This window comes from Corvus hawaiiensis, chromosome 23 (genome assembly GCF_020740725.1).
Source record: "Corvus hawaiiensis isolate bCorHaw1 chromosome 23, bCorHaw1.pri.cur, whole genome shotgun sequence".
In the NCBI taxonomy this organism is placed as follows: domain Eukaryota; kingdom Metazoa; phylum Chordata; class Aves; order Passeriformes; family Corvidae; genus Corvus; species Corvus hawaiiensis.
The window spans coordinates 7,434,645-7,462,469 of NC_063235.1; the positions used below are offsets into that span (position 1 = coordinate 7,434,645).

The 27,825-nt window shown below is 58.1% G+C and overlaps 1 protein-coding gene across 1 annotated transcript; it reads right to left on the minus strand.

Annotated features, from left to right (window-relative positions):
• Positions 1-21: 21 nt before the first annotated feature.
• Positions 22-27,805, minus strand: SLC9A1 (solute carrier family 9 member A1). Its single transcript, XM_048327166.1, has 12 exons — positions 27,470-27,805; positions 8,018-8,478; positions 6,262-6,512; positions 5,563-5,780; positions 4,902-5,104; positions 4,597-4,686; positions 4,168-4,238; positions 3,543-3,716; positions 3,299-3,413; positions 2,791-2,892; positions 2,411-2,483; positions 22-1,755 (listed from the first exon to the last, which is right to left on the minus strand). The coding sequence occupies exons 1-12, from the start codon at positions 27,795-27,797 to the stop codon at positions 1,427-1,429; spliced, it is 2,415 nt and encodes an 804-aa protein (XP_048183123.1). The 5' UTR covers positions 27,798-27,805; the 3' UTR covers positions 22-1,426.
• Positions 27,806-27,825: the final 20 nt, after the last annotated feature.

The following is a 27,825-nucleotide window of genomic DNA, read 5'->3' on the forward strand; positions in this document are numbered from 1 at the left end:
AACAGCTGGAAAAACCCCCACTAAAAATTAACATTAATTTATTAGAATATTTATGATAAAAACCAAGAATCTCTTTACATGTGGGTTTGGTTTTTTTTTTTTTTCTTCCTTTTTATACAAGAGAATTTCCATTGCTTTTTTCCTCCTGGAAACAGAGCAGGGTAGCAGGCAGGCGCAGGCAGCGACGTGGGCGCTCGCCCCGGTGACGGAGCCCCGCGGACGCCGGACCCGGGGGTCTCAGCGGGATGTGGAGCGGGGGGGACGTGGGACAGGTGCCCACCAAGGCAGCGGGGCAGAGCGTGGCAAGGCACGGCACAGGGAGGGGACAGCGGCCGGGGGTCCCCGGGGAGGGGGCGGTGAGCCCCCCGTGGCACCCACAGCGAAGGTGGCACATGGCGGGAGCTGGGGGGCACGCGGGGGACGAGGCGACAGATACAGGACACCCCTGAGCCCGGGGAGGGCTGCGAGCCACCGAAACACCCAGTGAGCCCTCCCGAGCCTTGGGGAAAGATGGGTCCTTCCAGGACCCCTGGCACCCCCAGTCGTCCTGTTCCTGCCAACCTTCGGGATCCATCGTGTCCCCACGCTGGGGGAGCTGGCCCTGGGCTCTCCCCCAGCTCTTCTCAGTCGCAGGGAGACAAAAAATCCCCCCTGGCACACCCCGGGCCCCGTCTTTGGTTAAGGAGCAGCCGCTGCCGCGCTGGCACAGGGCGAGGGGCTGAAGCTGGCAGAGGGTCCCCATGGGGACAGGTGACAGCAGTTCCAGGAGGGATGGAGATGCTGCTCAAAGCGAGGGGTCCCAGCTGCCCCCCTGCATGGCTCTAGAATATTTATTTGAAAAGACCTGGCATGAAATGTGAGGCCAGGAGGGAGGATCCCAGGCACAGCCGGTCCCACGGGGAAGTTGCCAAGGCAAGGGGGCAGCGGCACGAGCCCGAGGTCCCTGGGGGGTGCACGGGAGCGTGGGTGTGCCAGCCCCGGTGACAGCCCCTGCCGTCCCACCTCTCCGCTCCGGAGCGAGGCCAGGGGGCAGCTAAAGCACAAGTGGGGACAGCGGAAGCTGTGCCATGGGGGAGCGACTGTGGACACCCCTGGTCGGAGCCGGCCGCAGGTCCTGAGTGGGTGGGCACCTCTGGGAGAGCCCCGTGGGGGCTGTGAGGCACCTGCAAATCCCAATGCCGGGCGGAAAATTGTCCGTCACCTCCAGGCCACACTGCCCGAGGAGCCCGGGGCATCCCAGGGCTCCTTCCCTGCTCATTGGGGCCAGCCCAGGGCTCGCTGGGCAGAGCTGTCCTGGCAATCCCAGTCCATCCAGGACGGTCTCCCCTTCCCGAACCCAGTGTGTAGTGACAGGAAACCAAAAAGGAGAGCAAAGAAAGAACAAATGAAGAGAGAGAGAAACGATTTGGAGGCTTTGTGCCAGCAGCTACTGCCCCTTGGGGATGAAGGGCTCCCCCTCCTCGGGCTCCGGCCGCGGGCCGGGGTCGCTCAGGCACCGCAGCATCCGCTGGTTGCTGGGGCTGTCGCTGGGCCCCGGGGTGAAGACGTCGTCAGTCCCGGGGGAGGAAGGCTCCTCCTTCACCCGCATCACCAGCCCCTCCTCATCCTCCTCGGGCGAGGGTGGGAGGCCACTGCAGCCTCCCTGAGGCTCCTCGCTCATCAGGTCCACGGACTCGGGGGACTGCGGCGAGGCCGGGTCGATGGTGATGATGGGCAAGTTCTCCGAGTCCTCCTTGGGTTCGTAGGCCAGCGGGTCTGGGGGGCAGAGAGGGGTCAGGCAGGGAAGGGGGGATCTCAGGGACCCCCCGGTGATGCACCCCAGACGTTTGTTTGGGGCTGGGGTGCCTGGGCCGTGTCGCTGATTTCCAATTCTGCTGTGTAATTCCTTTTCCCGATTTCCACATCCCAGCCGGAGCTGCCGACAGCCCGGCTCCATCGGGAAGGGCGAAGCTGCCCTCTGCTGATGAACCGCCGGCTCCGCAGCCCCGCCACACCCCGACACCCGACACCCGGTCCCCGGAGCAGGAGGGGACACAGGACAGGAGGAACCGAGGATTGCAAAGCGAGTGTGTGATGGAGAAACTGGGAATCCAGCGGCAACAGGGCTGGGGCTGAGCGCTCCTGATCCTCTCTCCTGAGGAGGGCTGGGACGGGCACGGACTGAGACGTGGCTGCGTGGATGGAGCGAGCTGGGCTCCAGACAGAGCCCAACCTGATTTCCCGGTGGGAATTGTGCTGGGAAGCGAGGTGGGTGCTTCTGCTCAGAACAGCAACCCTTTGTGGCTCAGCTGGATGGGTGTGGGATGGGCATGGTCGGGGCTGGAGAGCCACAGGGAGCTGAGGAGGTGCAGGACAGCCCAACCTCCAGGTGCTCCAGGCGCCACTCCTCCTGCAGCTCCCTCCCACCTACCTGAGCCGATGCGAGCCCGGGACATGGTGGGCGAGTCCAGCTTGTGCGCCGGCACCGTCAGGTAGTTGTTCATCTGGAACGGGAGCAGGGCATCGTCACCGGCACGGCCAGGGCAGGAGGGGAAGGGAGGCAGGGAACTGGCCACAGGGATGGGTAGGGAACCGGCCACAGGGATGGGCAAGGAGCAGCAGTGGGATGCAGAGGACAAGGGCACAGATCCTCCCAGCCACGCTCCAGGGATGTGCTTGGAGCCTGGGGCAATCAGAGGACCCCCGAGGCTTGGGGTCACCCTCTGTCATCCCTCAGCCCCCTCCCTGAGCCTTCCCAGGCTGGGAACGCCCCCAGCCCTCGCCCTGCCCAGCCCTGGTGTTCCCCAGCACCTTCTGTTCCAGCTGCCGGGCCTTCTGCCTCCGCAGGAGCATCTGGTTCCAGGCCTCCTCATAGGGGTCGGCCACCAGCGTGTGCCGGTTGTAGGATCGCAGCTGGGGAGAGATCCCAAGGAAAGGAGACGGGTTAAAATCCCACAGGAAAGGGAAAGAAAGGTCACAGCCCCATCCCTCTTGGCGATGGATGAAACAGCCACCAGTGGGCAGAGCAGGTCCAGGCAGGCTCGTGGCTCATCCCTGGTGTGCCACCACGGGATGCCTGATCCTCACCCACCCTGGCCAGCAAGGGTTTAAAGGCTGGGCTCAGCTGCTGACCAAAACAGCCTCCCCCTCCGACTATCCCAGCACCGTCCCAGGGGGAAAAACATCCTGGGGAAGGAGTCAGGCCAGGAGCACAAGGCACAGCAGGGCAGGGACAGCAGGAGTGAAGGGCCCAGCTGAGAGCTGCGTCCCTGCCGCTCCCAGCGAGGCAAAGGGGACACAGTGCCAGGGGACACCTCACCCTCTGCCTGGTTTTCTGCAGGTTATTGCGGAGGATTTTCCGGATCTCCTCCTCCTTGTCCTTGGACAGGGCTGGAAGGACACGCTCCAGAGGGAGGGTCTTGGGGTTGATGTTCCTGCGTGGACAGACAGGATTCAGAGCCACGCCACGATGGCCACGCAGCACCCAAGGGCTGCTTGCCCTGTGGCCACCAGCAGGGAGCACTCAGGGTGCCACGGGAGGGTGCCCAGGGCTGGGAACTCACTGGATGGAGACGGTGGAGACGGCGGAGGGGATCTTGCCGATGCCCCCGCTCTCCACCAGCTCGATGGCCTGCTTCATCTCCATCTTGTGGTAGAAGGCGATGAGCTGGGGCTCCTTGGAGCGCTCCCCCGCGATCAGGCACTTCTTCACATACTTCTTGTTGAAGCGGTTCAGCCTTCCCGGGAGTGTGGGAGAGGAGGAGCAGCCACAGCTCAGCCCCAGCCCTGTCCCCCCTCCCCAGCCCCGCCCAGGACAGCCCTGCTGCGTTCAGTGCTGGGTCCAGTTCAACCAGCACGGCTCAGGCCAGGCTTCCCTGAATCCCTCCCGAGCCAGGGTGTCTCCACAACACCCAGCACCTGCTGGCACCCACTGGGGATGGCCCTGAGCTCCTGCAGGGACTGGCCACTGGCAGCTCCCACCCTGCCCCGGACCTGCTGTGGGTGGTGGGACCAAGGGGTGCAGCCCTGCAGCCCCATTTGCTCTCAATCCAGGGCTGTAATTCCCCACAGGGAGTCTGTGTGTGGATATTAAAGCCTGGGGAAAAACCTGGCACAGGGCTGTGAAACCTTCTGGGTGGTGGGGTGGTGATAGAAACCCTTCCCCAGCCACCAAACCTCCCCACTCACTTGTCCTTCCAGTGGTGATGCCCGTAGTGACCACAGATGTCCTCGATCCCTGTCAGAAGGTGATCCAAGAACTGGAAGAGATGGCCCAAGGCGTGAGCAGCTCGGAGGGCTCTTGCCCACCCTCTCCCTCCCCCGACACCCACACTGACACACGGGAAGAGCACTCAGGGCATGTAAAATCAGGGCTGTGAGTCCAGGATGGGCTTTGGGAGGGCAGGATGGACCCACACAACCGGGCTCGGCTCTACAGGCACTGGGGGGTCTGGGTCAGAGCGGGCACTGGACGACACAGACAGGGGAGAGCCCTCGCTCTGCCCCCCTTACCTTGGGCACTGATTTAGGGGCAGTCCCAGTGACAGTGGTGGAGTGGCAGAAGCAGAGAGAGCAGAGGGCTAAAGCAGGCGTGGGGCGGCCGGAGCAGCGCGTTACCTGCGTGTGGATCTCCTCGTTGATGGAGCGCTTGGTCTCCTGCTTCTTCTTCACAGCCAGCAGATCCACCAAGGGCCGGATGGTCATGCCCTGGGGAAGGGGAGGGGGTTACATCTCTGCCCAGGGCACAGCGGTGGCAGTGGGATGGGCTCAGCACAGCCAAACTGCTATCGGTGTCACCGGGCAGTGTTTGGGACGTGGGACAGGGACAGGGTCAGGGATGGAGGGGGGATGTGCTCCCCACTCTCCACACGGCCACGACGAGCCCCCTTTCCCTCTGAAAGCACAGCCTGAGCGCCACCAACCTGCACGAACACGGTGAAGAAGATGACTGTGATGATGGCTGTGAGGAACATGTCCCTCATGCCAAAATGTTTGTAGTCCAGGAGGTACCCGAGGGAGAAGGCGATGGCTCCCCGCAGGCCCCCGTAGGCGATGATGAACTGGTCCTTCGGCGTCAGCTTCACGATTCGGAACTTGTTGATGAACCAGGTGAGGACCAGGACACCTGGGGGAGCAGCACAGTCCTGTGTGAATGGTGAAGGATCCCCTCCAGTCCCAAAGAGCCACCCTGCAGCCCCTCGGGGGCGTGGGTGCAGGTGAGAGCTGTCTGCTCATCTCAGAATCCCTCACCAGCTTCCACCCTGTGTCTGGCACAAGCACGGCCTCAGCCCCATCTCCCCACACCACCAGCCACCAGCACGGGTGATGCCCACAGCGGAGCAGTGCCACCCAGCCATCTCCAGCCTCCCCAGCAAGGCAAACCATCACGGTCCTGAGAGGTCATCATGACCCAAGCGGCCACTCAAGGCGAGGCTGGACAGGGCTTGGAGCAACCTGGTCTGGTGGAAGGTGTCTCTGCCCATGGCACTTGGAACCAGATGGGCTTTAAGGTCCCTTCCAACCCAAACCATCCCATGATTCTCTTACCACCCCAAGGGCTTTGCCACCACACTGACAGCTCACCCAGCACTCTGGCGATGAGGCAGAAGAGCAGCGTGCTGATGACGAAGGTCCAGTTCCAGTAGTGGTGACCAGCCACGGTGGAGACACCCAGGAAGATGAAGATGAGGGTCTCGCTCACACTGCTCCACATCTTGAGGAAATACTTGATGGTGGTGTGGGACTTGTGGGAGATGTTGGCTTCCACGTAGGGCCGCATGACCACGCCAGAGGCGATGAGCCTGGGGGTGAGGTCGGGGCACTCAGCAGCCGTGGGGACATGGGGTCAGCCCCAAGCCCTGGCCCTGCAGCAGTGCTTTGTGTTCTGACACCCAACCCCAGGGCAGGACAGGCCTTGGGAACCACCAGCAAATATTCAAGGCCTCCAGAGAAGGCAACGCGAGGTTTCTCCTTCCCCTGGCAGGGCAGGAGTGAGCACTGGAGCACAAACCCATCGTCCCGAGCGCTCAGCAGGCTCTGCCTGCTCCTGTGTGTCCAGGAGAACAGGAATGGGCTGCCAGCACCCCGGGATCTGTGGGACATCTCCCAAGACTCACTTCCCTCCTGCGCCTCCTTGCATAGTCCAGCCCAAACACACCCCTGGGCCTCACTGGGCAGGAACTGACCACGCTGGGCCAGCCAGAAGGCTGTGGTTACACCACAGGAAATCCTCCCAGGGGCCCTGGGGACAGGGGGGCACCTGCTGCCCCATTCCCAACTCACGCCATGATGCCGGACAGGTGGAAGAGCTCGGCAGACAGATAGGCCATGTAGCTGTAGAGGAACACGAAGAGCGGCTCGATGACCCGGATGTGGGAGGTGAAGCGGGACGTGAAGGCAGCGATCACCCCGTAAATGACGCCCACCAGGACCCCGCCCAGCGACACCACGAAGAAGCTGAGGAAGCCGAGGATGATGTCGATGATGGTCACCTGCTCGAAGTTGGCAAACTCCTCAAAGAGGTGGTAGAGGACCTGGCAGGGAGAAAGGAGAGCAGGGTTCAAACTGTCCCTGTGGCAAGAGACAGCCTCACCTCGAAGGAGACCTACCTGCACAGGGACCTCCCCTGGGAGCCAGGCACACCTGAGCTGAGCTGTGTCGGCGCTTGGTGACCCCGAGCTGGGTCCTGTGCTTGACCAAGGCTCACACCAAATCTGGCTGCTGGTGCTTTGCTGTGCCAGACACAGACACGAGGGACCAGCTCCCCGTGCTCTGTGCCCACAGGGATGTGGTGCCACCGAAGGTGTGTCTGGGACAGCTCTGCTCTCCAGCTGTCCCAGGAGGGCCTTTGATCCCCAGCCAGAGGCTGTTCCTGTTTTCCCAATGAGCAGGTCAGGACAGATCCAGGCTGGGGGACTCCTGACAGACGCATGGAGAGAAAAGCCACCATCTGCCCTGCCCTGCCCAGCCCAGAGCAGAGCCCAAGCCCTAGAGCTTCTGTAGCTGTGGGAAACCTGAGGGAAAGACCCTGGGCTGTGTTGCCTTCTCCCACCCCCAGACACTGCAGAGATGTTAAAGCAGCTGTCAGGATGGGAAACAGGCTTTAGGGCATCCTGCAGGAACAGGCAGGGAAAGGGCAAGGTGCCAGCTCCTGCCTGCCAGGGCCAGGCCCTGGGTGGGGCAGGGACAGACAAAAGCATTCCCCAGGGATGAGAGTGGGGACACAGACCCTGCAGGCACCCCTCTGGTGGAAAATGGGGGAGAAGTGCCTGGGAAAAGCCCCGTGGTGGGACAGAGTGTTCTTTGTCACCAGGAACCTTGTCAGCAGGGGCTGAGCAGCCAGCTCCGAAACGGACAGCTGGGATGCGGGACAGGAGCCAGGAAAAAGCAGTGGGTTAGAAGTAAGTGTAGAGGTCAGCTCTGCAGAGAGGAGAAGGCCACGCTGACAGCCAAGCCAGCACCTGGACGGTGGCGTCCTTTGGAAAGGAGCAGGCCTGGCCCTGCCTCCCAAAGGTCCCTGCAAAGCTGCTGCTTGCAGCGGGGCTGAGGGGTGATCCAGGCGGGATGCCAGCCTGGCTTCAGCCCCCCCAGCTCTCCTCTATGCCACGGCTGATGTCCTGCCCTGCCACCTCCTGGGAGCTGCAGCTGGGGGACAGCAAGGGTGACCACATGAGAGGAGATAGAGGGAGCAGCAGCTCCATGGCAGTGCTGCCTGACCCAGCATCAGCCCCTCGTGCTTTCCCTGGCAGCAGCTCCAGCCAGGAGAGCAGATTCCCAGAGCCCATGGCACCGAGAGGCTGACTGGGCACGTGCCCTCAGCCTCCCCAACCCACCACATGAAACACTTCACCTCAACCCACCTCTGCGGTGTTTTAAGCCTCTATTTTTAGCTTTGCACCTGGACAAGGTTTGGTGCAAGTGGAGCTGCCAGGAGGCACCTGGCAGCTTGGGATGGCCCTGACAGCCGCCACCCCGCTGCCTCCACCCTGAGACGCTCCTGCACCAAAGCAAACCCCCTTCCCTGGGCTGAGGCACTCACGACGGTGACGGCGTCGTTGAGCAGGGACTCCCCGAAGACCAGGATGTGCAGCAGCTCGTTGATGTGGATCTCCTCGAAGACGGCCAGCACGGCCACCGGGTCCACGGCCGAGATGATGCTGCCGAAGAGCAGGTTGGCCAGGAGGCTGATGTGGTTGAGGCCGGGGCCGCCCAGCTGGCACACGGCGTACATGAGCCCCCCCAGGAAAAAGGCGTTCCAGAGCGTGCCCACCACGGCGAAGATGAGGATGGTGCCCAGGTTCTCGGTGAACTGGCGCAAGGGCAGGAAGTAGCCGGCGTCCAGGATGATGGGAGGGAGCAGAAAGAGGAAGAAGATGTCCGACTTGAGGATGGGGGGCCTTTCACCCACCCCTTTGATGAGCCCCCCAACCAGCAGGCCCACCACAATGAGCAGGCAGCTCTCGGGAACGATGCTGGACACTGACGGGATCACGTGGAAGCCTGGAGAGGAGAGAGCAAGACACGTGTTGGGTACAGGAATGGAGGATGCTGTCTGCAGGGGGACAGCCCTGCCGGAGTCAGGGACCAGCTCCCAGCCCTCCCTGCACTCCTTGTGATCTGTCGCTCCTTGTGTGCCTCAGTTTCCCCTCCTGCCCCGCTCTGTCAAACAGAAACTGCAGCTTAACCAGACCCTGGCACTGCTGGTGCCAGGCCAGAACCCTGCGAGTCCCAGTGCAGCAGGTGACAGCCACCCTTGGGACACGCCGGGGTCTCTCCGTGGCCCCCAGCCCTGCGACAGCCCTGCAGCACAGGCAGCTCTCTCCACAGGAGCTGTCACTGGCTCCAGCTGATCCCGAGCACACGCAGGCAGTGGCATTTCCCTCCTGTCAGACTGCAGCCTGCCCACCCAGTGCCACTGTTCCCAGCGTGCCAGGCTCAGGGCCCATCCCTGGGCAGCCCTGACGCAAGGCACAGGGAGGGGACCTGCTGCTTGGTGGATTTCAGGATGCAATTCCCCTTCCTGGAGGTTTCACATGGCTGGCTGCAGCAGGGACAGGATGCATCCTTGGGGTGCAAGGCAACAGGGAACACATTTTCCCCGTTTTCAATCACAGCCCAGCTCCCAGCGCAGCTCTCTGAGCCAGCCGTGACCCGCTGGGATGACATTCCCACCAAACACCCCCAGCCGGGTATCTGCCAGCACACCAACACCCACAGAAGGATTTTGGGTTCCCTGGATCTTCTCCCAGGCTTTATAATTATTATTTTGAAGCGAGGCATATTTGTTCCCTGGCAAGGGAAGCAGTTTAAAATAAGGCACCCTGCCTTGGCATGCCGTGTTCCTCCGTTCCTTCCGGCCGTGCCATCTGCAGCAATTCCACAACAGATTAAATCCCCTCCGGAACGAGTCAGATCCCCCCGAGCCCGCAGGGGCCACATGTGTGCCACGGCCGGCTCATCCCTCCTCCACCTGCGCAGCGCAGAGCACGGATCCAGCTCCCATGGGAAGAGGCCACACTTCCACAGCCCCTCCCTAAGGACTGCAGCCCCCGGCCCAGCCCCATGCAGGTCCCTGGGGGCAGGATTAGCCCCCAAATTCCACCTGAGCTGCGGGCACAGGCTCCAGCGTGGGCGAGCCCAGAGGATTCATCACACCCGAGGCTCCAGGCACCATTCCAGCTGCTCCAAAGGGTCCCTGGTGCTGGAGTGGTGCTGGAAGGAGCCTGGGTCCCACCTCGGCTTTGCCACAGCAGCACCAATCCCCAGCAAATGGCTCGATGGCTTTGGCTTCAGGCACGAGGGGAGGCCGGGAGGAGATGGGAACATCCAAACTCTCTCCCAACACCCAGTCACCTGCATTAGGGACTTCCCAGCCCGGATGCAGTTCCTGATTTACTCCCATGGGGTTTTCCTTCTTTCTTGGATCCCCTGGAGCCCACCCAAGCTCTGAGCACCCCAAGGCAGCCCTGGCTGCCTGTGGGAGGGGAGGTGATAATCCCTTGCCCATGCACAGCTCATGCAAACACTGGGAACCACCGACCCTTCCAGCACACCGGGCAATTTCTGGCTGGGATAAGGCTTAAAGCCACACAAGCAGCGAGAAGCCAGCAGCAGATCAGTTTTTGCTTGCTAAGTATGTTCAATCATGAATAAAACACAAACACTGACAATTAAGCATCTCTCACTTCTTCCCCACAGGCCCCAGGATTCCATTAAACTGGAACATTCGTGTGCTGATGGGAATTCAATGGTTTACAGCCTTTTTGTAGGGCCCTAAAAATATACTTACACGGGCTGCATTTTAATTATGCCTTTGATTTCACTGAATCTCAGCCATTTTTTGCTCCCTGCTTGCTCCACTCAGTATTTTTAGAGCATTCCAGAGCTCATTGGTACCAACCTGCTGGTGGGATCCTGCTCCGAGTGCTGAGCCAGCATCCCCCTTTGGGATGGGGGTGACTGGTGGGAAGGAACGGCCTCACTGTGGGGATGAGGCCAGGCAGGGGTGAACGGGTTTGATCCCAGCTCTGTGCCTGAACTTCCCTCCTGGAAGATGAGGAAGGCTGTGGCAGGATGCTAGGAGATGAGGATGCCCGGCCACGGGCACATCCAGGGGCAGCAGAAAGGGGAATAAGCCTCGATAATGGCTTTAAAGATGACGATGATAGTAGTAATAATAATAATAATAATAATAATAATAATAATAAGCATCACACACCACCAGAACCATTAAGAGCGAGACAGTCGAGTTAAACGTGAACCCCGAGAGCGTGTGCAAACACGGAAAAGGAAATCCAGGAGTTAACAGTTCCCATTAAAACAGCTCCTTGCCCACATCACACACCCAGCAAGGCACACACGGGGATGGCTCTGCTGGTGGTCAGCAATTCCTTGGGTTGGGGCAGAACGGAATTAGGGACTGGAATCCTGGTTTTAACTGCAGTCTAGGCACTTGAAGACCTGGAGGAAATCCTACCCTCCAAATTGAAGAGATTTTGGGCAAGGAAAGCTGGCGCTGACAAGGTTTGCTCCGCAGCTTCTGAACGTCTCTGGTCTTTATTTTGGGGTCAGCGGATTTGCACGGGGCAGTTGAGGGCAACATCAGGAATTTCCCCCAGGAGGTTTGCAAGTGTGAGGGCTCCCATTCTGGCTGCCAAAGGTTCACCCCCATCCCTCCACGGAGGAGCTGGGCTGCTTTTCCCAAGGCTCCGGCTGCTGGCGGATGCAGTGCCATGTAAATATTTACTCCCAACCAACCAGCCTGGTTGGAGACTCTGCCCCAATGTGGATTTTTCCTTCCTGGGCTATACCTGGGTCACTGGGTGCTGTGCCTGGGGTTATATGAGCTGCCTCATGACTCAAACCCCACCATATCTCATCTGCTCCCATCCTCAGCCCAGGCAGGAGGAGCCTGAAGGGACATGGAGGGAAGGGGAGGCACCCAATCCAGACCCAGCATTCCCACCCTGGGGATGTCAGAACCAGCCCGATCCCTCTCAGCATCTGCCTGAGGTGACACTTCCCCCTCAACTGAGGCTGAGGAATCTCCATGCCCTGAGGTGCTCACAGCCCCTTGGAAAGCCCCTCCCAAGGCCAGGAGGGAACGATTTGCAGCTTGTCATTGCCCCAGCCCTTACAGCTCCATATGGCACGGGATCCAAGGTCAGGCTTAGGCAGAGCTCTTGCAGCGCTCCCCTGGTTTGAAGACCTCCCTCAGAACACTATAAGGACATTTTAATCAAACCTTGGATGAAGGAAAGGAGGCAAAGCCTTCAGGCACTTTTCTGATCCAGGCCAAGTTGGGGAGATGTGACATCTCCCACTCTGGCTCCCACCACTGGGACATTCCTGGAGTCGGAACTGCAAGAGGCTCTGCAATTCCCACGGGCCTGAAAGATGCTGGTGTTCAGACGTGATAAATAAAGAATAAAACTAATTAAAAAAAAAAGTTAAAAAAAAAATATAATGCTGATGCTGGAGCCAGCCTGCACCAGGACAGAGTGTGCCAGCCCTGGGGACAAGGGGACTGTCCCCACGAGCCAGTCCCTGCAGCTGGGGATTGCCATCAGCTGTCACATCCCCCTGCAGGTTGAATTTGGGTGGCATTAACATCCCCTCCTTCCACAGGAGGAAGAGAAATATGAAGGAGGAGGGAAGAAAACCCATTTAGTTGGTGTTTAGAGCCGGAGCCGGGTAGGGACGGGGAGGGAGCGGGGCAGGGAGCAGACGGCGGGGCTGGAAGGGCTCGGCACATTCGTGGTTAAGCCGGATGCTCCTGAGGCTTCACCCCAGATTCCCAAGCGCCCACGCATGGGGACACGGCCTCGGGAAAGCCAGGATGCTCCCAGGGTGACGTCTGTTAGCCAAGAGGAGGCGCGAGAAAGGAGAATGGTTACACAAACCCCCATCCTCCCAGGCTTCCCAGGTTTATTGCAGCAGCTGCAGGCTCCAGCAGGCAGGCGCAGAGGAATCACTCAATTATTAACCAGGGTTAGGAGCTCTCCCAGCCTCGGAGATTCTGGTCTGGAAGGAGGTAGTAGGTGAGGGGTTAGTGTGGGCCAGGGGGTGGTGAAGCCCCCCAGGTGATGCTCTCTGCAGCCCTGGGGACCCCGGGTGCTGGTCTGGGCTGCAGGGTGGGAGCGAGCGGCCGTGGCTGGGCGTGGAGCTGAGGAGCTGGAACAGCCCTGGGAGAAGGCACAGGGTCTGGGAAGGAGGCAGCGGGGGAGCAGGCATGCTCAGAAGGGCTGCCCTTCTGAAGGACACTGCAGAGAGCAGGGCTGGAGGAGACACACGTGTCTGACAGCACCGGGGCCCCTCCGAAGGCCACTTTAACCCTTCAGGACACCAGGCTGGCAGGGGCCGGGTGGGCCCTACAGAGGGGCAGCAGCAATCCCGGGGTGAGGGATGCAGCCAAGTGTGGACACCTTCCCACGTTCCCGTGTGACACAGGCACCACGGAGAGCCCCCACACATTGACACTTTGCTGGCTGAACCCCAAAATCACCGATGTGTCACCAGGCCCGGGCACAAGCGATCCACAAAGCCGTGACTCAGCACCATCCCCTTCTCTCTCCGTGCTGAAGAGCAGCAGGGAGGGAAGGGAAGGAGGGCTGGGCTGGGCTCCAGGGTCCGCAGAGCTCTGAGCCCCTGGGATCTGGCTCTCCCACTCTGTGTTTTGGGGAGGTGGAGGGTCAAGGATGGGAGGTAAGACCCCAGCAGGGTTAAAGCCCTGTGAGGGTGGCGATGCACTAACAGAACATTTTGCAACTGGCCCCCAGGGGAAAATCCATCCCAGTCTTCCAGAGTTTGGCTGCAGCTTCTTTCCATTTATCCTTTTCCCTCTCAAAAACCCACACTGGATTTCTCTCTTCCCTTGCCTGAGCAGCAGTTGCCCAAAGATCAGCCAGGCTCTACTGATGGCTCCAGAGGGCCATCAGGGGATGTGGGGATGTCTCAGCCCTGCTGTGCTTTTCCCTTGGAAAATGGAGCCGGATCCAGCGGCTTCCAGCAAAGACAGGGAGCAAGGAGAACGGAGAGAGCTGCACCAGATGTAGCAGGGAAGCCTCGGGGGAAGGGGATGAAAATTGAACTTGCCCAAAAGGAATTAAAGAGCTGGTGATTTACACCTATAAATAGAGCGAGGCCATGGCTCGTGTCACCCTGCCAGGAGAGGGGGTAAAACCACCGTACTTAAATTACATCCATTGCCTCTCACAAGCTCCAACATCACCATGTGCCCTGAAATCCCAACCCCACAGAGCTCCAACCTGGCTTATTCCCACAGCCATCCCACTGGGAGGGCACATGTGGAGCCATGACGCAGTCTGGGCTTTGCCAAACCCTCTTCTGTTTCACCAGGGATCAGGCAGGGTTTTAATGCAGGTCCAGGTCACCCCAGTGCTTCCCTGCAGCTCTTTTCGGGTTGGTTTCAGCAGTTGAGGTTGATTTGGGCAACCTTTTAAGCACACCTTAAGCCAACCTTTTAAGTGGCTTCAACGCCCAGAACGGAAAAGCGTTGATTTTCCACCCCAAAATGCCATTTCCTGGTGAGAAGTTGACTTCTTGTTTTTTGTGTTAAGACGCAGGTACAGAAAGTGCTTCTAAGCAAAACAATTTCCTCCAGAACAAACCAAATGTTTCATTCAAGCCTCATTATTTTGTTGCCGCTAATTACGAAGCAAAGCCAAGAACCAGGAGGGTAATTAATTTATGCTGCTTTTTGTGAGTCACTGAGTGAATGCAGATCCCACACAGGGGCCACAGAGCCACCCCCCAAACCTCACCATGGGCACAGCGTGCAAAGCCAGCGCAGCGAGAAGGGAAAAGCAAAACATCCGGCCCTGATTTGGGGTCACTCCTGCACCCCAAACTCGGCTGGGCAGGGGCTGCAACCCCGCTGGTGCTCAGGACTGGTTAAAATCCATGAGCATCCAACACTGGCCTGCAGCCTCCAGGCATTTTCAGGAGTCAGGATCAACTTCATCCACGTAGGATGGGAGGGGATGAAGCCCTGGGCTGGTTCCCCCAGGGTCTGCCTGCCCACGGTGCCCAGCACAGCCTCGCCGTGACCCCGAGCAGCTGGACTGCCCACAATACCCCCAAAGCCACGCTGTCACAGCCAATACCCACTGGGACCCCTTGCCAGCTGACGAAGGGACAGTTTTATTTTCTCTTGGTGTGACATTGTCACCCTGTGCCTACAGACTTTGCTCACCCAGCTCGGCCCCACCCCGCAGCTGCCCCTGGTTTTACCCCTCTTCCCCACCTAATGCAAACAGAGGGGGGCAAATGGAGGGAGGTCCTGCGATAGGAGCCCGGGGGCTGCCTGGTACAGCCCCAGCTGCCCCAGCCCTGTGCATCCAGCCCCAGCGCCTGCAGCCAGGCAGGTGTGTGTGGGAAGGTGACCTGGCTGGACCCTGTCTGCTTTGCAGGAGATAAGAACACGGCTGATAGCATCGGGCCAGCCCTTGGGTGACTCAAAACCTGAAAGCCACAGGACAAAAAGCAGACACGGCCAGGTACCAGCCTTGCTGCAGCTCAGCCAAGCAGCCACAACCCCTAACTTGAGCCAGCTCCACGCAGGAAGACTCGTGAGAAATGGCTTGGTCAAGCCCTCAAGGCATAGCCACATCAGCCAAAGCAGGAGTGCTGGCTAGTGCAGCAGCAGGGAAGAGCCCTTCAGCCCTGGGAAACAACAGAGGCCTCCCTGCATCGCTGTGTGAGGAGCGGCTGGCGGGGACGTGCAGCAGGGCTCTGATGTCTGACAGCTTCCCAGGGCACCATCCTCCTGCAGCGGCAGCTCCCAGGTAACTCCCACTGGCAGGCCCTGAATAAACCCTCTGATGGAAGGGGAGACAAATGCAGACACCTCATCTGAGGCAGCTGGAGGGAGCAGCAGTGCACTTGCCTTTCCGAAATCTCACTGTTCCCTGGGGACCCCTGGGGAGCAAAGCCCACATCCCAGGACAGGATAAACACAGAATAAGCTGCAGCCAGAGCCGTTCCCCTCAGGAGGGTGCTGAGAGCTTCCCATGCTCCATGCACAGAGGGGATGGATGCCAGGGCACCAGCAGGAGCGATGCTGGTGTGGCTCTCTGCAAGGTCAAGGTGCCAAGGACAGTTCAGAGATGGTCTGGGAGATGAGGCTGGGCTGTTCTGTGCATGGAGCCTTTTGGAGAGCAGCTATTTAGAGCCATTTCATGCATTGGAGCTGCTAACGGTAATCATGGGACGGGGTCTGGTGTGCTGTCAAACCAGCTGTTGGGGTGGGGCACGGAGGGGAGGGTGAGCAGGGGAGGGGGCTTCAGCTCCTTCCCACCCAGCACCAGCCACTGGGGACAGAGGGCAAGGACCTGAGCCCTGGCACAGACAGCAACAGCAGGGCAAGGGCAAAGCTTCTTCTGGCAACTGAGTGCAAGGACAAAGTCTCCTCTGGTACCTCAGTGCCTGCAGCAACATCATGTAGGAATGTGCCTCAATCCCATGCCAGCCACAGCAGGCACTGCCACGCTCCAGAGGGATGCAGGGAGTGCCAGACTGCGAACCCTGGTGATGCAGCCCCCTCGCAGCCATGAGCACCAGCACAGAAATTCTCAAGGATGATGATGGCAGCACTACCAGGAAACCACGAGGTTGTCCTTCCCATGTAGGGCCAGATCTGGTGATGCAGCCCCCTCGCAGCCATGAGCACCAGCACAGAAATTCTCAAGGATGATGATGGCAGCACTACCAGGAAACCACGAGGTTGTCCTTCCCATGTAGGGCCGGATCTGGAGATGCAGAAAGGTCCCCAAAAAGCTGAGCAGACAGGGGAACACGACCGAAGGCGTCGCTGCATCCTGCAGCAGCCAGAGCCAGGAGCTGCATGCAGATGAGCCCAGCTCCCCACCTGCCCTGACACCTTCCAGGAGCAACACCCTCCCCTCGGAAAGGCAAACCCCCTCTCCCTCCCCCAGCACAGTCCCGGCAGGGTGCAGGGCAGGCGGCTGCTGTGTGAGTGCTGCAGGTGTGCTGGGACCCCGCGGCAGCGCTGCAGTGCTGCAGAGCGGGAGAGGACGCAGCGATCCCGGCTCTGAATCACGCGCAGGCACCCTGGATCTCAGCCTGCCAGGATGGGCGGCCCCCCTGCCAGAGCCCGCTGTGTACACTCAGAAATGAGCTGTTTACATGGGGAATGCAACGATAACACGCAGATCTCTTCCCTGGCTCAGCACCCACTCTTCCCTCCAGCACAGGGATGGGCGGCTGCTCCTCGGTTTGCTTCTCCCCCATCTGAAGGGGCTGCGTCCCTCTCTCTTTCCAAACACCACGGGACAGCTCAGAGGAGCCTGAGGAGCCTTTTGCACGATCCAACGCCCGGCATTCCCTGCAAAGCAGACACTGCTGAGCCTGCGGCCAAAGAGCCACCAGCGATTCCTCCCAATTAAACCTCACTGCCCTGAGCCTGGGAAGGACTGGGAAGACGTGGAGCAGCAGCCTCCTGAGAGGAGAAGGTGCCCACACACAACCACAACATGCCCTGAGAACAATCCATGGGCAGAGGCCTTTAGCAGAAACACTTGAACGTATTTTTATTTGGGAGCAGTAAGAGCACGTACCCTGGTTTTATCTTGAAGCACTCACAAGAAATTAACAGATCAATTGGGAGTCTTTTACAGAACTGGTATTAATTTCCTCCCAGCTGTAAAAAGGAAATGAGAGACAAAAGACATTAAATGGACTTGCCCAAGTCCCCAAGTGAATCGTGTGAGAGCTGGCGTGAGAACCCAGCAGCTCCCAATTTCCAGTCCTGTGTTTAGATAACGCTTCTCCTTCACACCAGAAGGAAAGCCAAGGACACTCTGCAAGAAAAGCAGATATTAACAAAGACCTAATTTCCATTAAAGACTGAGAGACCCAGAGCCCTCGGACCTCGTCACCCCATGGCTGCAGCATTCCAAGCTGGGAGGAAAGCACAGAGTCAATGAGCAGCGATGGCTTGGGAGGCTTCAAGGCTTGGTGCCACCACATCTTGAAAAATCCTCTCAGGCCCAGCTGTGCGTGGAGCAGCTCTCCTCCACCTCTCTCCATGTCTAGAGCTGCCCCATGACAAGATGCCAAACCCACCCTTCCCTGCTGAGCTTTGGCAAACCGGTCAAGGGTTTGGCGCTGCGTGTCACCGGTGACTGCGGTGCTCCGGTAACCCCGATCCCTGCTGACTGCATTCCTCCAGCGGGCATGTTCCAGAGCCGCTCCCAAACCACAGCCTGCGATTACCAAACCTGTTCAGAGCCTCTGGGCAGGCTCCACGAAGTTTTTCTAGGGCGGGACTGTGAATCTTTACCAACCCATGGCATTCACCCAGCAGGAGCCGGGCACGGAGGCACACGGGGACAAACTGCCACCCAGATTTCCGCTGTTGTTGCTCCAAGACTCATTTTGACTTTTTCCCACCAGCTCTGGATGGGTGCAGCTCACAGCCAGGCCTGCAAGGCTGGGATCTTCCTGGCACAGCTCATTTACCCTGGAAAACTGAGTTTTCTACAGGGCAACAGCATCCTCATCCAGGTTTATATCCTTCAAAACACAGCAGCTGGACTTGAGCATTTTGAGGAGGTTTAAGGTCTAGAAAAACTTCTTTAGCTCCAGGGAAAGGGACAAGGAGCTAAACATAACTCACTCTCATCAGCCATGCTCTTCCCAGATTCCTTCAGCTGCTGCAAGGCGCTGGATGCCATGAATAGCTGATTTAGGAGGGGTCAGTGCCAGGGGATTTCTGGAATAGAATCCTCCCAGTTAACATCTGCGTGGTGCAAAGGGAACCTTCGCACTGTTGGATGCAGATGGTGGATGCTCTGGAGCAGAAGGGACTCAAGGTGATGTGAAGAGACAGTGCCTGGTCACCCTAAATAAGGCTCCAGTCTCTCTCCCAGCTCCTTGCCCTCAGCCACAGGACACAGCATTAAATTCCCAGTTCCTGCTGACCCTCGAGGCCTTGAGGAGAGTTAAACCTGACCCAGCCTGAGGTGACCATAGACAAACTCCCCAGGCAGAGCGATGCCAATCGCCCTTCCCAGGAAGGGCAGATTTCCTACCGGGAACACGGGCAGGAAAGACAAACAAAAGCTTTTCAGGAAATAACCTGTTGGTCTCCACTCGGACAGCAGGGAGGAGGTAATTGCAATTAGCACTGATTACTACCGGGCTTTGCAAGCCCAGGCAAAGTGACACCACTCTCAGCACACGCCAGCAGCGCGTCCAGAGCCAACACAAGCACCCGGCCACTGTCACCTCTTCCCCAGCACACAGAGACTCCATTCCAGCCCTCCAGCACCATCCCCAGCCAGGATGCTTTTCACACCCAGCTGAGCTCCTGGGAGCAGCTGCTCTCCCTCCACGCAGCAGCTGAGACAGGAGAGGAGCTGTTCCTTGCAAAGGGACGGACCCCCAGGGACCAAGGCTGCTGTGGGAAAAGCGTTCCCAAGGGAAACTGAGGCACTAACAGGGCTGGAAACACCAGCTCTTCTCTTTAAAGGCCTGTATGCGCTGCAATCTGTGCCCCTGGCGTGTCTGCTGTTAAATCTCCAGCAGCGGGGTGGGAAGCTGCCTTCTCTCCAAATCCGTCATTAAGATTTAGCATGCCATGACTCCAAAATGCAGAATAATTCCAGGCACTGGAAATAAACTGCTGCCAAGGGGTGTCTGCCTCTGCAGATGTGTGTCTTGCACAAGAGAGGGGAATTATTTCCCTAGCAGCACCCTCTGCTAAGCGGGATTTAAGTGCTGTCCCTGGAGGTCGATTGTATTGCAACTTTCTGGAGACAAAGACCTCGAATGCTGAGATGTTTGTGAGTCACTCCTGGGCAGCCCAAGGAAATTTGTGTGTTCTCTTCTGACTAAAAAAGCACGTTGCATTCCTCAGCTTTCCACTCAAAACACCTCCCCAACTTCCAATGAGCCTCAGTCGTGCCCTTCTCACACAGGCAGGTCCTTGGAAGGAACCCCAACACATGGGGGGTGATGTAACACCAAATTTTTGTACCACCACAGGTGACACACCACCAGATCCATTCTCAGTGCTCCACTCCAAGCTAGGATCAGCCTTGGATCTCGCCTTTTCTGACAAACAGGCAGCAACAAGTGTGTGCACGCCCGCCTGCTGAGCTTTTAATTTGGTTTCTTCCTTCCCAAGAAGAAACACGGAAGTTCTGCTGGCCCAGGAAAGAGCCGAAGAACAGAACATGATGAGAGAGCCATCCCTCAATTACCGCAGAACTGGAAGACACCGGAAAATCAGAGAGGACAGTGAGATATCCAACACCAGGCAGAATAGATGGTGATGGAACAGCTTGCCTACGGTGGTACCTCAGTGGAGTGAGAGGATCAACCATCAACACTTGGTTCAACTTAAAGCATCCCCTGCTCCTCTGCTGTCCCCTTGGAAGCTGTCTGGCCCTAATCTCAAAAAACTGAGGTTTTCATCAAACCTACACCAGCAGTTTTGAGCCCCAATGGGTGAGAAAAAGCTGCTGCTGACTCAGGGAGCCCAGTGAAGACAGGGGGATGAGGTGCAACCCAGCTCCAGCTCCACTCAGCATGGCTGTGTTTTCACAGAGTATTCTGTGTGGATTTTGGGTTTTATTTGAACAAATTAGGCCTTGGAGACCCAAAAGAGAAGGAAAAAAAAAAAAAAGAAACTAAATGTTTACAAGGCAGCTGCAGTAATTCATCCCCCTTATTGCTCTTCCTCTGTTGGTGCCCACAGCTCACACGGTGCTGTAGCAAAGGACTGACCCTGGAACAGGCTCATAGCCCCCATCACCTCTGCATCTACAGCCAAAACCAGGGCTTGCAGGAGGGAAAAGGGGAAGGATTATGTCAAAGACGTATTTATTTGCAAGCCTAATGAGCATCTGGTTTGTACTACAGAGATATCTGTGCACAAGAGGGGCTGCAGTCCCTCTGTGCCACAGGATTACTGTCACCCCAAGAACGACCCTCCGCTCTCCACCACCTCCTGGTTTTCCCTTCTCCCATGTGTAATTCTCAAACCCCAAAGGAGACTATTTAGTTATGTTAATTGCAGACAGAAGACTTGTCCTCCACTCCACTAATTCCCAAGGGAACTCCAGCATCTCCGGGTATCGTGGACAAGCCGTGGTTGGGTGATTGGGCAATTTGGGAGAAAGGATTTGAACCAAACAGGCCAAATATTGACACATGAGGAACAACTTCATGGCATCTCCCTGAAAGCCAGGCCAGCACCAATGTGAGCTCTGGCTGCCACAGGACTTGCAACACCCACATCCCGAATTCCACCTGCAGCCCGAGTGGGAAGCCAGCCTATCCCTGACCCCAGCATCCGGTCTCCAAGCCTTTGTTGATAAATGGGATGAAATAAAAGCTTTGGTTCCTGAGGCCCTTGAGGTCCAGAAGCTGCCACAGGCACAGCACAGGCGGTGGGGTCCCTGCAGGGAGCAAAGCCATGGCTGTAACGGAGTGTAATCGTGCCTTAATGGACATTCGGGCTCGCCAGGGAGGAATGGCTGTGATTACAGACCTGTTCTGCTTTTCCCATTCCATCACCATCCTGTATTTCACAGCAGGAACCTTTCACTCTTCCAGCCATAATTAAACTAATGGTTTCCTCAGATCCATGGAGGGAACAGTTTGGATGCTTTTTAGCTCAGACACCAGCAATGGGCAGATCAGGGAGGAAAAAATAAATGCTGTGGCTGTTCTTTCTGAGATGGCAAAGCAGGGGAAAAAGGAGCCAGAGCATGTGTTTGGAACATTCCCCAATAAGGAAGTGGGAATGCAACACGTCTGCATTGGAAGAGACTGTTTAAATTCATTATCATGACAATTTACACTTCTGTGGCACAGCTGCAGCAGTACTCCAAAATCCTTTGCCAACAGTCATTCCCCAAGGCCCAGCTCCCCTGGAACAGCTCCCCGAGACAAGTGGGGACACCGGGGTGATCTCAGAGCACTCACACCACAGCGCCTGCAGTCAACACATGATAAGCCAGGTTGTAACACAAACATTCCCACCAAGAATAAGACAAAGATTTCCCTCTGGCTCAGTGAGGGAACCTGCATCAGCCGGTCCCAGGATCCAGAAGGAACAGCCCCTTCCACCAGCCCGGCTCTGCCGATGGCCATCCCAGCAAGGCCGGCCCAGCACGGCCCTCCTGGCGCCCGAGAAGCCACCTTTGGGGTGGCAGAAGGGCCACAGAGATAACTCCAGCACTCTCATCCCGCACATCAGACACACGTGTTCCCAACACAGGGCAAAGCTCTTCTGGGAATGTTTCTTTGCTGTCCCTTTCCCAGCCTTGCAGAGGCGCCCCCACACCAGCGGCTTTGCTCCGGGGTGTTTCCACTGTGTCTGGTCTCAAGATCCAGTTCCTCCATCCAGTGCCACCACCACAGCAGGTTTCCTACCCTGCTTATCACCCTCTGCCCAAAGGAATCCTCAAGTTCCTCAACTCGCAGGGCTCTGTAAGACCTCGGGGTGGCCCCTCCAAAAGCCCCGATTTCAGGGCAGGGATGTGGGCTGATAAAACATTTGAAAAGCACCCAAGTGTTTTAGCACCCAAGAGTTTTAGCGCCCAAATGTCGCTGCCAGCCAGCAGCCACCAGCTTCTACAAATGCTTCTTTGGCAATTTTGAAGTCGTCTCTCCTCCATGTGCAGGAGCCACCCCCCATGCCCTGAGCCCCCGTGAGGCTCCACAACCCCACCTGCACCCGTCATGTTCTGCTCTTCTTCTCCCAGCTCCTATCGCCAGCTCGCAGGCTCCAAGAGCTTCCTTAATCTCGCTCCTCCCCAGGCACAGCAGTGCTGGGGACCATCGGTGCTGTCCAGAGGAGCGTCACTGAGCACTGGTGCTGCGCTGGCACGCTGGGCTGAGATGTGACACCAAACCTCCCCAAGGCACCAGCGTGTCCCCACGTAACCCACCGCTGCCACAGCTCCCTCTGCTCGCTGAGCACAGGCTCCGTCCCCGGCTCGTTTTACACCAGCCCAACACTCGCACGGTGGGGACAGCTCGGCGAGCACCAGGCTGTGCTGGCAGCCGTCGCTCGGTCTGGAGGGGCAGGGAACACCCCCGCCACAACAGCGCTGCGAAGGGGAAGGAGAGACAGAGCAGTGACTCAGTGACTGCCACAGGCTCCAAACCCAGCGAGCAGCGTCGGGCGCACGGCGAGCCAAGGAGCTCAGCTGCGAAGCGGTGCCTCGTGGGGAGGTCACCGGCGTGGGCACGCAGGGAATGATGTCCCTGTGCCCTGGGTCTGGCTGAGCTGGAGCTCATCTGCCCCACAACAGCCCCCAGAGTGCACCAACCCTACCGTGCCTGCAAGGGGGTTGATAATACCCCGTGCTTTGGCTGCTGCTGAGTGGCGCTCAGAGCATCAAAGCTGCCCCCAACACTCGACCCTCGCCAGGAGCTGGGGGTGGGCAGCATCCTGGGAGGGGACACTGCTGGGACTGCCCCAAACTGACCAAAGGGATATTCCACACCACATAAAAGCAAAGAGAAAAGAGGAAGAGAGGGTGGGCAGTTCTAATTACGACATCTGCCTTCCGGAGCAGCCCCTACGCGCCTGAAGGTACTTCCCAGGAAGTGGCTGGACATCATCTGCTGATGGGAAGTAGAGAATAAATCTCTTGTTTCCCTTTGTTTCCACACATGACCTTTGCTTTTGCTTTATTAAACTGCCTTTGATCCGTTAGGTTTTTTTCCATCCTAGTTTCTCCTGCAGAGGAGGGCAGTGACAGAGCAGCTTGGTGGGCACCCGGAGTCACAGAATCATGGAATGGTTTGGGTTGGAAGGGACCTTAAAGCACATCCAGTGCCACCCCCTGCCATGGGCAGGGACCCCTTCCACCATCCCAGGCTGCTCCAAGCCCCATCCAACCTGGCCTTGGACACTGCCAGGGATGGGACAGCCACAGCTGCTCTGGGCCTCACCACCTTCTGAGTGAGTTCTTTCTTAGATCTAATCTAAACCTGCCTTCGTAAAACCACTTCCCCTTGCCCTGTCACTACAGGCCCTGGTATGAAGCCTCTCTCCATCTGGGGGAGATGGACTCCCAGAGAAAAAAAGCAGAAGCACCACCCAACTTTCAAATCTTGGGCTCAAGATGTAAATTTTAGGTTACTTTCCAGCCAAGGTGAACCCACCACACCCTGAGAATCCCTTGAGTGGTGGAATGGCCAGGATACTCCAGGGAGGCTGGGAAGCCATTTGGTGCAGACAGACAACAGGACATGCCTCAGTGGAAGGTGGCTAATGGCATGTGACTCTGCTTTCTGGCTTTAGAAGGAAGGGCCAGGATGGGCTTTGGAGACACAGGTAGCCCCAACTCTTCTCCAAGGTGGGTAAGAGCTGGTGCTCCCCACAAAGCTCTGCCTGCTGGGCCCCAGCACAGCCGGCAAAGGCACTGCTGACCACAATCTGTTATTTACATTCCTGACTCACTCCTTCCCTTTCCCCTGAAACAAAAAAGTATTTACAGTCAAACTTGAATTCCCCTTAACATCTCTGGGAGCCACGTGAGCTCAAAGGTCAACCCTCAGAGTGAGGAAACCAGGTTCTCCTGCTGAGAAACCCCTCAGCTTCCCAACCACTCCCTGGGCATGGTGTGAAGGAACCCTTACGATATCCCTGCAAAACCTTGGAGAAGGGCACAGAGAGCTCCTGACTGGGGTGTTTTGTGAAGGTCTGACCTTCTGCAGCAATACAACAGGTTGTATTGTCTGGTTGCAACTTTCAGCTGCAAAGGTTTCTCCTGGCAAAGTCAGGCCACCACCAGACGTGATCTGAACATGGTTGTAGCTGTCCCTCACTTCCTCTTCCCCTACACAGCCCCAAAATACCATGTGAGTATTAAGTAAAGCAGCCAGCACCAGCTTCCCCTTCTCCACTGGGATTAACAAAGCAGGAACAGCCCACGCCCACAGGACATGCTAGGGGGACACATCCCTCTGTGCCCTGTCAGGTGAGGAGTCCTCCAGGAACCAACATCTCTGAGGCATTTTACAAAAACTGCAGCAAGAGGGGAAGGGCTCAACTCACACCTTTGATTCCCCAAACAATCTCACAGTGACAGCTGCTGGAGAGAGGACAAATCCCCTGGATGGGACAATGGGGATGCATTTAAGCCTGAAGAGCTGTCCAAAGCATCAAGAGCAGCAACAGGGGGAAACTGAGCAACAGGACAAGGTCAGGTTGCATCTCCTGGCCTGGAGCAGAGCCCTGTGAGTACTTCTGAGCTCCTCGACATGGTCACCCTGCACTACCCCTGAGGACGACACCCTGAAGTGACTCACAGGGTTGAAGACTCAGTTTTGCAGCAACCTGTGGCTCAATCACCAGCTTCAACCCAGCAAAGAGGCCTGTGGAGATGAGGAAGGGCAGTCAGGAGGTGCCAAGCTGTCATGCGCAGCCCACACTGCAGGAACTCCTGCTCTTGGAGTAAGAAGATGTTTGTCTGCTCAGAATTTTGGAGGATCACCCTGATGCATCAATAAATGCACACTGACAGGATGGGGAGAAAGAGGAAGCACTGCAAATTCCTGTTCTGTTTATCAACCCCCTTCCCCTCTTCATGGAAATGGGATGCTGCAAACCCTGTCCAGTTTGGGGAGCCTGGAGCTGTGTGAGCCTCATCCCACCACCCCAGGTTGTACTGCCAGCAGCGCCCAGTTGTGTAAGAGCTCTCCCCGGGTGGAAAAAAGCCTATTTTCTGCTGCTGAACAACATCCTGTGATCCAGGGCAGGATAGATGAGGCTGGGATACGGACACAGAGCAGCGAGATCTTCTTTGCAGCTCACGAGCAGAGGGAGCTGTACCAGCAACTTGGGAACTACGTGACAAGGCAGCACGAACAAGAAATGCAGAACCCTGGAAAGGAGGCCAAGGAAAAGGGTGTCCCAGGACTGCCCTGCTGCCAAGGCCCTGTCACAGGTATAGGTAAGCTAGGGTGTGGATTTTGGCATAATCAGCATCTCTGGAGCTCTGCAGAGCACCTGCCACCTCCAAAGACCTTCGCCAAACATGCAGGGCAGCCTCTCCTAAAATACAGCCCTTAAAACACGCAGTCTTGCATAATATTTGTAGCATCAAAGACGCGACAGCCGGCAGACACAACTTTTCCTGCAGCACAAATGAGCCCTGACTCCAGGCAAGGGCGGCAGGAGCAGCTTCCCACAGCACCAGTGACTGAGGGCTCCCATGGGTGCTCCCACCACGTCCATCCATCCCCCCGGAGCCGCTGCCCGCTGCCCATTCTGGTGTTTTCCAGCGCGGTTTCTCCCGTGCGCCCCGGCAGGGCCGCAGGCCATTGGCCCCTCCTTTCTCCACCAGCTTCCGCACAGATATTCCTGATTTCATCACTCTTTGCTCTCCGAGCAGGGCTGAAGGCGCAGTGCAACAGCGGAGCTCGCTGAGCACGCGCCGGGAGAGCCCTGAGAAAGGAGATTTCCCAGCTGGAGAGAGGCACCTTCCAGCCAAACGTGCCCGAGGTTGTTTTGGGCAAAGCCAGGAAGGCATAAACCCCATGGATCCCACCTGGTTCCACCCTGTCCTGAGTGCTTGCCTCCCAGACAAGCCTCCGGGTCTGAAGTGTTCTCACTCCTGCGCCTGCACGTAAATAAAACCCAGGAGGGATTGTGGAAATGGGGCTTCACCTGCCTACGCACGCTCACAGTGGACTGGGAAGGGGATGGGATATTTTTAGGAATAGCTGGGCAGGAAGGATCTGAGCTCCTGGGGGGCTCTCAGACCCCTCCAGACCAGGACAGGGCACAGTTGACAACAGGAACCAGCTTAAAAAAGCTCCCAAAGCAGGATTTCCTTCAGCAAGCTGGAGTGCCTGAGTGTTATTAAACCACTGATGGCAACTGAGGAGCAAAACGAAGGAGGGCAGAGTTCCCTTCCCTCCTCACCTGCTCCAAGGCAGGGACAAGCAAACATTTCACCTGTCTCCCTGGCGTTATCACCAGGGACGGGACCAGGGCCAGCTGAACCTCTGCACTGCCGGAGCTGGGGACAGCACAGCAGGGCTGAGCGCGGAGCGGTTACGTCACGTCACAGGTTTGGGGTAATTCGGCTGGTATCGATCCAGCTGCAGAAGTTTGGAAAGCACTTTGTCAACAACCCCCGCCCCGGCAGAGTGATGCTTTCCCAGAGCGGGTCATCCGAGCGGGTGACATTTCCAGCCCTGACGCCGTTCTCTTTAATGCGGGAATCTCTGGATGCTTTGCAGCAGAGTCAAACCCACCCCGGTTTGCTGCGGAGGGGGAGGAAGGGGAGGCCGAAGCACCGGGAGGTTTCTGAGTGACTTCTCCAAGGTTACAAAAAGCATCTGTGGTTTAGAGAGGAAGCGAGCAAACTGGATGCTTCCTCCCTGAGTGTCAAAGGGAGGAAAGCAAACCTGGTCCAAGTGGGGGTCAGGAGCATCTTCAGCTCTGCTCCCAGGCACGGAGATGAGAAGTCTGTGGGAGTGGAGGGACTGGGATGTGGCTGCCCACTAGGCCCAGGACAGAGACCCAAGGTCGTGGGGAGAGCAGTGCCCACCCCGGCCCAGCCGACCTGGGAGGTTTGCAGAAGATGTGCAGGAGATTTTGCCCTGGGATGTTTGGGGTGATCCCACCCCGGGATGCTCAAGAGGGTCCCTCCTTGAGATGTTCACAGGAGTCCCTCCTTGCGATGACTGGGGGTGCCTGTCCCATCCGACTGGGGAGTCCTGCTCTGGGATGCTCAGGGGGTCCCACCCTAGGGGTCCCTTGTGGTAGATGCTCACGAAGGTCACTCCTTGTGATGCTTGGGGGTGTCTGTCCCATTTGCCTGGGGGATCCCACCCTGGGATGCTCAGGGGGTCCCTCCTTGGATGCTTGCGGCTGCCTGTTCCACTCGGCTGGGGGGTCCCTCCTTCTCCACGACACCGGGGGCCTCTCCGCAGCCCCCTTCCCACGGACTCCCCCCCAACACCGCCCACCTACCCAGCTTCATGAGGCAGGCCAGGAGGATCCAGAGGGAGATCTCGAAGGGGATGCGGACGTGCGTGTAGTCGATGCCGATGACCGGGAAGGCTTTGCGGGGCTTGGCGTGCCCCTCTCCCGAGCCGTTGGCCGGGTGCTCCTTGAGCGGGTGGATCTCCTCGGGGGCGGCGGGGGGCGCGGGGGTGAAGCCCGGAACGTTGCCGCTGGGCAGCGGCGCGGGCTGGCCCTCGGAGGTGAGCATGGGGTTGGCCTGCAGGACCTGCCCGGGCAGCAGCGGCCCCAGCAGCAGCAGCGCCCAGGGCAGGGCGCGCAGGGCCGCGGCGCCCATGGCGGCGGGCGGGGGGCGCGGGCCGGGG

What these genes read in the sequence shown, in the direction of transcription:
- SLC9A1 (XM_048327166.1), bottom strand. Translation starts at nt 27,797, where the DNA reads ATGGGCGCCGCGGCCCTGCGCGCCCTGCCCTGGGCGCTGCTGCTGCTG. An exon ending in GGCCTGCCTCATGAAGCTGG is followed by an intron (nt 8,479 to 27,469) that starts GTAGGTGGGCGG and finishes TCTCCTCTCCAG; the next exon opens with GCTTCCACGTGATCCCGTCA. An exon ending in CCTCATCGCCAGAGTGCTGG is followed by an intron (nt 5,105 to 5,562) that starts GTGAGCTGTCAG and finishes CTGCTCCCCCAG; the next exon opens with GTGTCCTGGTCCTCACCTGG.